At 42.4% G+C, this 12,173-nt stretch overlaps 1 protein-coding gene across 1 annotated transcript; it reads right to left on the bottom strand.

Annotated features, from left to right (window-relative positions):
* Positions 1-3,919: 3,919 nt before the first annotated feature.
* Positions 3,920-12,114, bottom strand: LOC137791903 (glucoside xylosyltransferase 1-like). The gene is made up of 7 exons (XM_068587136.1): positions 11,833-12,114; positions 10,565-10,778; positions 10,294-10,425; positions 9,558-9,809; positions 9,225-9,348; positions 8,832-9,004; positions 3,920-5,655 (listed from the first exon to the last, which is right to left on the bottom strand). Exons 1-7 carry the CDS (start codon positions 12,033-12,035, stop codon positions 5,494-5,496), a joined length of 1,260 nt encoding a protein of 419 aa, XP_068443237.1. The 5' UTR covers positions 12,036-12,114; the 3' UTR covers positions 3,920-5,493.
* Positions 12,115-12,173: the final 59 nt, after the last annotated feature.

Raw genomic sequence — 12,173 nt, 5'->3', positions numbered from 1 at the left:
ACTGCTACTGTAATTACCTAATTGAAAAGCTCACAGGGGAAACAGAGAGTGTGTGAGTGAGAGGGACTTGGGAGAATTGGGTAAAAAAAGAGAGGAAATAGGAAAATATAGACTCTGGGCTTTTGGAATACAATAAAGCTATACATTTCACTGCACACACACACACATGATTCATTTATAAAACTTGAACAACAAACATAAACACACAGGAACAAATATTCACATGACCACACACACACACACACACACACACACACACACACACACACACACACACACACAAGCACGCGCTGAGGTATGTTCTGAAACCGACCACTCCGGGGGTAAATATTGTCGAGCTGTGATTGAGGGATGGAGTGAAGGAGGGAGCAGTAATGGGAAATCTATTGTTGTGCGATGAGGATGCGGCGGGGAGAAGAGGAGGAGGGTCAGGGCACGCTGGGATATAAAAGCACCATGGTCACTCTCATTTCTGATGTCAGCCCCTCTATCTCAGCGCCCCCTCTGCTTCGGCTTTAAGTTTTATATGGGATCTATAGACAGTGGAGAGCAGATGGCGCGCGTGTGTGTGTGTGTGAGTGTGTGTGTGTGTGTGTGTGTGTGTGTGCGTGTACGTGTGTGTGTGTGTGTGCATTTTCCTGTGTGAAGGTGTGTCGCGCACGTGTATATAAATGTGCAGCTTTGTGTCCTCATGCTACTGACATTCTCTGCAAACGGAATATTTCTGAAGTAGAAATAAACCTCTGCCATTCTGCTTTATATTATCAAGAGTCCAACACATCTAAAGATTTTAAAGGAACAGTTCATAGCAAATCCAGGTGCTCAAACCACTTCAAAACCCCTTCTCGAGCATCCCATTTTGTAGCGAGCAGTGAAAAGACAACAACTGCTCGTTATTGTCCTTGGATGCGTTTGTCTTACGGTAGCAGCCTGGTTTTTCGACTCTTCTGTGCATATGGTCTAGTACAAAAGCCAAGGAGCACGCGTCCCCAAGGCTAGCTTTTCTAAGACACACACTCACACTGGCGCTCTTGAAATGTTTGGAGGTGAGAACGTCTGCATCACAATCTATCTTTGAAAATATTCCGTTGCCATTTCTCGACAAAAAAAGAAAAGAAATGAGCATCTTTGATGAGCACATTGGGTATTTTTGTATTCAAGGTGTGGTTTGTCTTTGGAAGTTTGCGTGCCCTCTGATGGGTGCAGGAAAAAAAAAGAAATCAGGCATGAGAAACTAGGTCAGACACTGAGGAAGATTTCAAAGGTAGATTCTTGTAGAAATAATGTGGAAAGATCGCAACTCGGGAATGCAAGAAGGCCGGCAGTACATGGTCATAGCAGGTTAAGATGAACGGATGAAAAGAGAATAGGAAGGAACGTGCATTCAAAGCAATGAGGACAAAGAACAAGAAGGCTCCCATTTGGCAGAGACACAGATAAATAGTTGGACATTCCCGAGTGCTGCCACCCTTGAAAGCCGCCCAGATTTCGCTGCGAGCTGGACGGAGACATCCTTTGGCGGCGGCTGCGCGGCATTGGCCGCGTCCAGTCTGACAAATAAACACAGTAATAAATAAGCTGTGAAGTAAATAAACCAATCTGCCGAAATACCCATCACTCTCTCTCTCTCTCTGGCTCTCTTTCTTCATGTGGCGTGTACCCAGTGAATCACTGAAGCAGATTCAGCGAGCGGAGATGTCATATTCCATCTCACCGGGCATCAAATGTACCCCGGAGTCGCACACATGTAAATAAGACATGACGTTCTGTTTGTGGGGAACGTTCAGGCCTTTCTCTCTCTCTCTCTCTCTCTCTCTCTCTCTCTCTCTCTCTCTCTCTCCCTCGCTCTCTCTGTCTCTCATCTCCTACAGCAGTGATATGTAGACCCTATTACAACATGTAAATGACCCCCGACTGTGCAATCTAGCAGTACCGTATGACATACATGCTCAAATTTGCGGAGCAGAAGTCACATACCGAGTGAGTGTGTGATGCCTCCCAACCCTAATGCCTCCGCTCGCTGTGTTTGAACACGCGTGCATTATGCATCCATACACTGCACGATTGGAGCTGTCAGAATTAGACAGATGCCGTCTTGTCTTTCTGTATGGCAAGTCACACGAATGAAAAGGAACCTCTACATTAGATCAAAGCGTACACTCACTATAATGACACACACATTCATGCTTGGCGAAAGTTCACAGAGCCCGCATTGAAATAGATATATCTTTCTAATGAGACCTACTTCTAAAGGTTTTGTGTGTGGTACCTTGTGCTTTATTGATGCTTTATAGATCAGCAATATGTACCACATTCGGGTCTTTTTGAGCCGGCGTATATGTAACATCTCCCTTTTTTTATTTTTTTACTTTTATTCACTCTGGATGCATCTGCATTTAGAGTCACAGTGGTAATGTAGCATGTGTTGATGGATTAGCAGCGAAGGTTCCCCCTTGACCAGTTAAAGACGATGATAAAGTACATTTCTCATGCTGCACTGATCTACCTCTTCAGGTTCGTGTGGCGTTTATCGATTTCAGATTTTACCTCTGTGGTTGTTCATCCCATTTGATCAATGCATAACAGCTCTTAATGAACCCTGCTCCACTGTACGCCCTCCAAATGATGCACATATCTGGAATATGTTTGTTTGTTGTTCCCTTGTTGCCTCTTTTCTGGCAATGATACCGTTCATGGGTCCAACTCTGTTTTCAAAAGCAATAACCGAAAGATGGAACGCTGAAGCAGTAAAGTGCCCTAATTGCTATATTGGCTATGACAGCCTTGTTCTTTTCTTTCATGGCTAAGACACTCCGGCGACCTTTTCTCTCTCCCCCCACTATGCACTCAGCTCTCCTATTCAATATTTTGGCTTGTGACAATAGAGAAAAAGAGCCAACCTTACCTTGAATTAAACTAAACAATACAAAAACATCAATTTATCTTTCTCTCAAACACACTCTCTCACACACACAGACACTTAATTACTCTGTGATGTGCCCATTTCCTCCTCATCTTCCACTCTAACCACTTTGACCCCACTCTAAATGCTGGAGGTCACGTATTTACCTTAATAGTGTCTCCTCCTGCCGCGATGCCACAAAAGGAATAAAATCAGAGTTATTTATTACGATATAAAACATGTAGTTTCAGGAAAATGAAACCTTCTGAGGACGGACGATATTGAATTTCTCAACGTGGTGCTCAATCCAAGCCATTGTCTCCCTCCCCTCTGGGGACCTGGACTGTTACATGTTGCATTTAAGCACACAGGTCAATAAAGGTAATTGATAAGCTCTCATACAGATAGATATAGTGATGAATGGAGGATACATCTGGTGCAATCAATCAAACGACCTCTGGTGCCATAAATGGACAGTTGTATCCCCCACCTAATGGGAATAAGCATGAACTCATTCTACATAGTCAAAGCAATACAGTTTCCCAGACAGCACGTATGCGGCGGTGTTATTGCTCCATCACTTACAGTTTATGAGCGCCTCAGAGCTGAAGCAGAAATGGTGGAGCACCCCCATCGGCATGGTCATAGATTATTGGAAAGTCCATTGATCTGCCCAAGGAGGCGATAGAATTGTAGCATCAATCTTCTCTGCGCCACATCTTTATGGAATAAACTAACAAAGATGCCGTATGTTGGTAAAATAGAAAACATTCTGATGAGATGTTTGTACTAAATGATGCAACAGGGCACCGAAGTGTTGAAATTATATATCAAGTGGAAATGATCACAAGCCTTTGAAAACTCAGCTGCTCAAGTAGCTTTCCCCTCATATTATTCCTTTGTCATAAATATTTTATTATTGCAAACGTACTGAAACAATATCCATCATCCCTAAGCACTAGTACCAAAATATCCTAAAAAAATGCTACCCTCTGGTGGTTAAACAAGACACACTGCTCCACAAAAGTGATATTTAATGTAAAACACACACACAACATATAAAGTCAACATGTCACAAAGGATATCCTCACAATACATCATAAGCACTGGTAAGAACCCTTAGTGTTCGAAATACATTCAACAGTGCAAAACCCATAAGTAATAAAAAGAAAAGCTTTGGCATAAGGAGAGGAACTTGGAGCTTATTCACATTTTCAATAGTATTTTTTCTGCATTAAGTTCAGTGGCTGTACTCTGTATTGTAAACTAACCTAACACTTTATTTAAACAAATTCACACTTCTAAATACATATGGTTAAAACAAAGAAAGACATATTCAAAGTATTGAATTATTCATAAACTGCCAGTGCCAGAAACATGCGTGTTTAAAGTAACATAAGGAAATGTATTAACTTGGATGACGAGTCACATGACCTGACATCCAAAAACTGTACACTGACATAACTCAACATAAATGACCTTTGACTCATTTTATTTCGGGTCAAGGCAATCTGTGTAACAGATAAAATAACAGAGTAGGCTGAACCCGTACTCAGGAGAACCGTATGCTCAACCCTCGCTACTGTAGAGAACCACATACGAGGCACTATTCCAAATTATTTTTACAATTGTTTACGAAAAAAAAAAAATCACTCAATCACAAACTCAGAGATGATTACCATCATTCTGTGCATGTTCTCTGAAATGACTTCTCTTCCATATTGTTGGTTCTGAAATGGTTTCTGAGGGTCAAAAAAGTGGGCCAGTGCATACATCTCTCGAAATGGGCCTTGCAGAAAGCCTTTGTCCAGTTCTGATAGGATTCTTTTGTCTCTTTTAATAATAAAAAAAGTGTGTTTCACAAGGTTCAATAAATTCTCCAATATGGAAAGTCAAGAGCTGCTCTTCCAAACTTTTACAGCTCTTTTGCACCGCGAGGATTACTCACCTTTAGTCAGTAAACAAAGGCACTGAAAGGAGACAATTATTGGAAGAAGAGACTGGATGCTGGCTGGGTTTTAGAAATAAAAAATCCCCAGTTGTCAGTAAAATATAATATGTCCTGAAAGTCTGCAATAGAAACACGTGGTATAAAAAACATCCACGTGTCCACATGTAGTGAATAGTTGTCTCTGCTACGTTCACATAACGTAACATCGAGACAAGATTTCAGACGTTTACATCACGCTCTTATCCAGAGCAACTTAAAAGAGGGGCGCACTAATTAGTCTCAGTTTGAGACAATCCCAACTGTTTTATGGAGCAGCTGTTCACCTAAATAATCCAAAAGCTCCACTCATTAGTTGCGCACAAAGTAGTGCATGCATCTTTAGACAACTTAAATTCTTTGTTATTGAACAGCTTGCTAAGTAAAAACATGTTTGCAGTGCTGTAGCGGTTGTCTTTTTGTTACCAGTCACACAACCCCGCTGTTCAAATCAGAGATTGTTCAGCTCACAGGCTTAGAAACAAACCGTAAAGTTGCTTGCCAGGTTTTCTTTCTCGGCCCGTCACAATCAGGTCTTTCAGAACCAAACTCAAGGCACACGCGCCCCTTTTGGCCTCCGTCCCGTCATTGTGAGTCTGTTTTGTCACCGTCCACGTGGGGCTTTGCTGTTGATGTTCGCCAGGCTGTGTGCCAGTCTCTTGGTGAGAAGCGCGTGGGATTTACCACAATAAGTGTGCGTCGTCTTCAGCAGCTCTTCCTCGAGGGGATGCAACAGCGACGTCACTGGGTCCGCGCCAAAAGAGAACTGGAACGACAAAGTGATTCACTGCTTAGGTTTGGTGTGATGTATTGTGCTTACATTTGCGCCGAAAGATCTAAAAGATAAATGCCAAAGCACTCTATATGCATTCAGAGACTAATATCCTCAGTTTAAAAGTACTGATTTTACATATTGAGACATTCAACAAACAAAAAGCATCCTGATTTACAAAACAACAATTGCCTATAAAAGGCAGATTCATAAGGTAGGAAGGAGACTTGCCAAGTAAAAGGACTACTCTCCTGTTTCTACAGAGAGCTGCAACACGGGGGTGTTGGTGGTCGAAAGGTTGGAAGCTTGTAAACTTAAACTGAGCTGCTGGAATCCCAAACTACGATCACAACTCCCCCGAGGACAGCTCTCAGCCTCCCACTGTTCCAGTGGAATTGATCAGATTCACTCAGCAGGTAAGCAAAGTGGTGCTTTGGGCAGCATTTGGGTTTCCCAGGATATCTTTCCCTGGATAAATTAAAAAACAAATCTGCAAGGCACGCTGAACTCAGAGGGGACTGCACGTCTTATCTGATCGGTCAGCCGGGCGAAACATAAAGCGGCCCACGTTGTTGAGAGTCAGTTTTATGCTATAGGCTCACCGTCCAGTGATAACCGAGGATTTCAGAAGAAATTTCATGTCTTCCCAATAATGAAGGAGCCTTTACAATGCTCCGAGGAAATCAAAGGGGAATTACCATTTTTTATGCCGGCTCATTTGCTTTCGGTTGGGTCCCTGATATTGGGTCACAAAGAGAATGGCGTTTTTATGAGCACATTCTTTCGCACTCACACCTGCACAGTCATAAAGTTGCATTTACAGTTGGTGTATTGATTTTGTGTGGCTGATGGTGCACTGTTGGTGTGCAGACTCCAACTCTAAACGCACCATCGGCTGTAAAAATTTAACTGCTGCTTCTTGGGCTCATCTTTTTGCAGCGGAGGGAAGGAGGGAGGGAGGGAGGAGTTGCTTTATGACGGACAGAGCGCTGTGGTCTGTTTGAGACAGACGGGAGGACAGACGGGGAGGAGCACCGCTGTTTGTATTCCCATTTCTTTGTGTGAGGATTCAGGGCACGGCCACTGGTTTATGCACATATGTACCGAGTCTATAAGAAAATAAGCTTTTCACAGAATAACTAATGGCTTGTTGCGATAACAATAGACGATAGGACTTTTAAAATGAAATTAACAATTTTAATGACTAATTAATTATTAAAGTTATTCATTAAGCAAAATGCTGCTCCCAGCCTGTCAAATGTGAAGAAATGCTGCTTTGAATTGCAGATCGGACCAAACAAGCAATTTGGAAATGTCACATGGGATCTGAGACGTTTTGATTTCAAGATTTTTTTGATTACTTTGTAGACTTAAAAGATAAACAACAACAAAATCATTAGATGTAGCTCAACATAAATGCCATGTTTATCAGTCTTGCTTGATATAAATATAGGAATAAAAAGTCAGAGTCTGATGTTAACCCACGCAGAGAACAATGTTATGTTAGTGATGAATCCGAGACAAATATTATATTGTTTAACCAACAGAGGTTTTCCTGTTAAGCAAAACCCCTAAACTTTGTGTGTTTATTTATTTTTCGAAAAGTCATCCAGGCCTAGAATATGAAATACTGGCCGAAATACCGTTGACTTCCCAGATTATCATGACTGTATGAACCCTGTACGGTGCATTTGAGTCCACGGTCTTGTGCAAGTTTTCTGAACCCTCACACATCTACTGAGTTGTTATTGTACACTGTACGGTTTGTCATTCACTCCATAACACTACTCAGATTGCCTGCGGTTCTGCTGCAGATAAACAAGCAAGAAATGGATGAAATTGTCTTTCCAGTGAGATGAAACACACAGAAGATCAATCCTAACTCCTGGCCAACCAGACTTAATTACAGATCTATGAAAGTATCAATATCTACATAGGCTATTGGAAAGACAACATGTGTTAGTGCAGGCTATGGGTCCTGGGGTTGAAGCTCGCTTATAGACACAGAGGTACATGTGTGTCTACTGCTGTAATTGATCCTATCCTATAAAGCTGCAGTTTAAACCTCCGGTCATGGATAAGGTTTATATCAGCAATCGCATTGATCTATGTTCAATGCTTTGTTAATAGGAAAGCAATGAGGCTCCCAACGTTGATGGCTTCATTAAGTAAATGTCACTGGTGTCGTCAATATCATTACACTGTTGGTAAACAACCCATAAACATCCTCAAGGGGGAAATTAGCTTTCACTCCAACCTTCTGGAAATGGTGGACGTTTGTTTTCCAATGCAGACAATCGGATGTCATGAACACTTACGGGCTTTAGGGTCAGCGCCAATCCAAAACCTCATCTAGGAGGGTGAAGGAACAGGGCAGTGGTGGAGAGCAGGTGTGTCACAGGGGTCATAAAAGGGCTCCTCCCATCAGATGTTGCACTAAATTACACCTTCAACACTTTGAAAGGGCTCAGCCGCCGCTTTCTTTTTTTTTCCTTTTAACTTTTATATACCCAAGAGACTTATAACGGGGTCCTGGTTTTCATGTCACTTTATTTCCCAAAATGCCTTTTGCCAAGTGTTCAGCAATCACTATGTGTGAAAATAAAAAAGTGTAATGTGTCCGATGTGCGAATGTATAAAACCGGTGGTCATAAGATAAAAGCAAGTGTTTCCAGTCAAAAAGGAGTGAGGTGCTTCAGCCTCTAATGATGCACTGTAGTATGAGGCTGCATTTGCAGCTCCTTTGCTAACATCAATATCTGCCTGTAAAATGTTTTTGAGACCTCAGGGGCTTATGTTTATCGACTTGTTTCTGTAATTAAATGTAATAGTAGACAAACTGCACTTCTCTTGATATGACATCTTGTTATCTACTTTTAATCTTCAATAATTAATTGTGAAAGAGAGAGCTTTATGTGTTTTATAACAATGTCGAAAGTGAACAGTACTAAGATATTAAAAGACGCATTAAATGCAGTTAATTTTATGCACCGAAGGGCAATTCTTTCAGGTCTCAATAGAACATAAACGCCATCATGTTGAATCCATGTCCTGGATGAACATGTGACATAACGTGATGCAACTTAAGAAAAGGCCCATGAAGCCTAAAGATGCACAAGTGCATTCAAGCATCTCCAACAGAAACACACCAATGCGTGGCTGCTGCTCACCTTTCGTATGGCCTCGTAAACAGCCCTGAATGCAGGTTGTTTGTGGTCGTGGTAAACCCCTCTGTTTCCATGCAGTATGTTAATGCCGTCGTCTTCCGCTGACGCACAGTTACTGCCATAGATACAATGATCTGGACGATAGTTCCACTGGCAAGGAAACTCCAGCAAGCACTCTGTGAATGGAAGTCAACAAACACAGAAACAAGTCAACAAATCAGGACTGCAAAGTGACATCTTTTAGACTTTGACGAGTATGACAAGCTAATGTCTATCAGTTAATAACTAATCCCTCAGTTTATCTGGGAGGCTGAAAAGCATCATTTTTAAAAGTGTACAATATTACACATGGATATATACATGCCATGTGTGCTGCACTAGTGCGGGCAGCCTTACCAGGGTTGTGGTGAAAAATTATATTGAGAAGGTCTTGGTCTCCCCAGGTTATGTTGAGTTTGTATTTCTGAAGAAGAGGCATCAGCAGCTCCTCCCAACGCAGCCCCACAGACGTCATGTCATTCTGTCGACACACGTATACACACAAAAGATGCCTTTATTGTGTCACAATATTGTATGGGTGGGGAGCTTCAGATTGCCAACTCTGTGCACGGACCTTGCTGCACAACAACTGCAGCAGAAGAAGGACATCTTGTGGCCAATCAAGGTTGTACACTAATGCAGTAATGCAGAGCTGAAGAAACACCTCCCATCTTCTGAATTCAGCCCTACCTGAAAGTACATGCTCCTCATCCGTGTCATGTTCATGAGCATGACCCCGGAGTTGATGCCCGTCCTGCCGTAGAAGGGGTGGCGGGCGAAGCGGTTGTACCAGGCAATACGGGGCTCCTCGTGCTCCGGGGCCATGGCAGCCAGCTGGGAGGAATTAAACTGTGACAGGAACGCCCACAGCCGGTCTACAGGCTGCAGGAAGAGGATGTCTGAGTCAACGTACACAACCGAGTCGACGTCCTTCAGGATCAGCTGCATGGATTAAAAAAGACACACAGAGATAGATGTCACTGAGAATATCAATAATGTGGATGCTCTGCAGTGGCCTGACAAAAGGGATTTTCCTCAGGGGAACAGCATATAATCATGTTCTATCTTATATAAAAGGTGTACTGTAAGGATTAGGTTTTGCTGCAGTGCTCCTGAATATACAGTGAATGTATTGTACATTGTATTCTTCACATGTTTAAATATTTCAATGTTATGGTATAAACTAAACATGTGACCTGTCAAATTTGGCAAATAGATTTGGTATTGTACACCTGCCACTCTCCATTCTATAGGAGGATTCAGATATATCTTCCAATTCAGAGCTCCAAGTTTAAAGCTCCAAGTTTCCCGACCTTGATTTTAAAACTTGGGTTTTGTGTTGTCTTTAAAATGTCATAAGGATGTCAGATGTCCATTTCCACTGTGGTTCTCATGCTTAAGAGTCCCCTCTCTATAAGAAACTCACGGGTAAGAAGAGCCTCTGAGAAGCGCAGGGTTTGAAGAGTTTCTTCCACTCTGCTGCGTTCTCACTGGGGAAGCTGATGGAGTAGACTGTGAAGTTGAACCTGGAGCGAATAAAACTAGGCCACGACTCCAACTGGAACACAGGTAACACATTATATTACTCGTAGGAATATATTACACAGGAGATGATCAACACAAACTCGGTCACTTACAATCAACAGCAGGCAACTTGCAGTTTTCAGACACTAATTTTCCACATATTTACTACTCACGGCTTCCATGAAGCTGGCGTGGAGCTGATCTTCGGCGAAGATGTGCAGTTGGAGACGCTTAATGCTGAAAAGCACAGCAGACTTGATCATGGTGAGCGTCTCTTCCAGCCTCTCCCCACAGGCCACCACGGCCAGATGCATGGGCGGTTCAGGTCTGCTCTGAACGCTGCTGCCACCACCTGCCTCCGTCTGGACCTGCTGACGCATGATGTACCTGAGTGAGAGGAAGGAGAGTCGGGGAGATGATGGTGAATCTTAGAGTACATTTGATGCAAATGTGACAGTAAAAAAAATATTGTCCAAGAACACATCTGATTTTTCACCAGAGAATGTTTTTAATATCAGCATTATGCCATTTTATATTCAGCATTTCACTGCGTGTGACAAACACATCCTTGAATCGTGAGTTGTGAATCAGTGAAGTTGCTAAACTGACCATACTACGGTTGAACATGAATTAAAAACATTTTAGTTTTTTCTTTCTGAAATAAAATAACTCAGATTACAGTTTTTGTAAATCAAAAAAACTAGAGCTGGCGCCTTTTTTTAAAGCAAAAATACCGTCTGGTTCCAGCTGTCCAAATGTGTTTTACTTTGCCTGATGTTGAAGTAAACTCAATGTTTACGTTTTGGACTTCAGGTCAGACAAAACAAGCATTCTGAAGAGGTCATAATCTTTCAAAAATATTTCTAACGTTTCACAGACCAAACAATAGACGGAGAACCTGATTATATGTTTGTTAACTTAAGGATTTTCTCTTGACTCGCTGGAACCAGTCAGGCCTACAGCCATGATGGCAGTGGGCCCAGTAGGGGACTTGAAAGCAGAAAAAACTGTTTTTAACTTTATTAGCTGCTTCACCCTTTTATCCTAGTCCTCAAACTTGCAGACACATAAACAGTGAAACTGAACTATCAGTAATTACTTCATATGCTGGAATATTTTCCACATGCCTTCAATAGATGTTCTTTGTCATATGTACCAACTGTTAGGTCAGTTTGGTCTGTGGGAGGCACGCCTGTGTATGCTATTTGTATGACAACTGTGATGTATCACGTGAGGTCCCACACCTGTCCAAGTCTCGCGTTACTACCATTTAAAGCTGAAGCTTACTGCAGTGGACTTGGTCTGCATTCAATCAGTCAGCGTTACATTCCTATACATCACGAGTGGTACAACTTCAGATACATATATACTCGTGCTTATCGGAATACATAGTTCTTTTGTACCTCGTTAAAGCAGAAGAAACATAAATGCTCAGTCCTACCTATTGTACCAGTGTGGGCTTTTGGGCCCAGTTTTGTCGGCGGTACCTCGCCTGCCTCCGGGGAGTCTCGGTGGGATGAAACCCCTCTTCGGTCCGTTTCCACCGACCGACACGTCCGAGTTATACAGTTTACTGTAAACATACAAGCCCGAAAACACGGCGAACACCGTGCACAACAATAGTGCACGAATGTAACGCCGCATTTTGGAGTTTGAAAACACAACTCGTAGCTACAGTCATGACATAGAAACTAAGCTTATAGTATGAACTGCGAAGCTAGACGCAGTGTTAACGCACTTCCGGTCAGCGGATACAGAAATAAAACTTATCGGGCGTGTCAA

The sequence above is a fragment of the Clinocottus analis genome, unplaced genomic scaffold, assembly GCF_023055335.1.
Source record: "Clinocottus analis isolate CAN_PGR_092001 unplaced genomic scaffold, fCliAna1.0.p SCAF_20, whole genome shotgun sequence".
Lineage (NCBI taxonomy): Eukaryota > Metazoa > Chordata > Actinopteri > Perciformes > Cottidae > Clinocottus > Clinocottus analis.
This window is presented reverse-complemented; position numbering and strand designations above follow the sequence as displayed.

Coding starts and splice junctions, on each gene's coding strand:
- LOC137791903 (XM_068587136.1), bottom strand. CDS start 12,035: ATGCGGCGTTACATTCGTGCACTATTGTTGTGCACGGTGTTCGCCGTG. Junction 10,426..10,564: donor ACGCCAGCTTCATGGAAGCC/GTGAGTAGTAAA, acceptor CCTGTGTTCCAG/TTGGAGTCGTGGCCTAGTTT. Junction 9,005..9,224: donor AATTTTTCACCACAACCCTG/GTAAGGCTGCCC, acceptor TTCCATTCACAG/AGTGCTTGCTGGAGTTTCCT.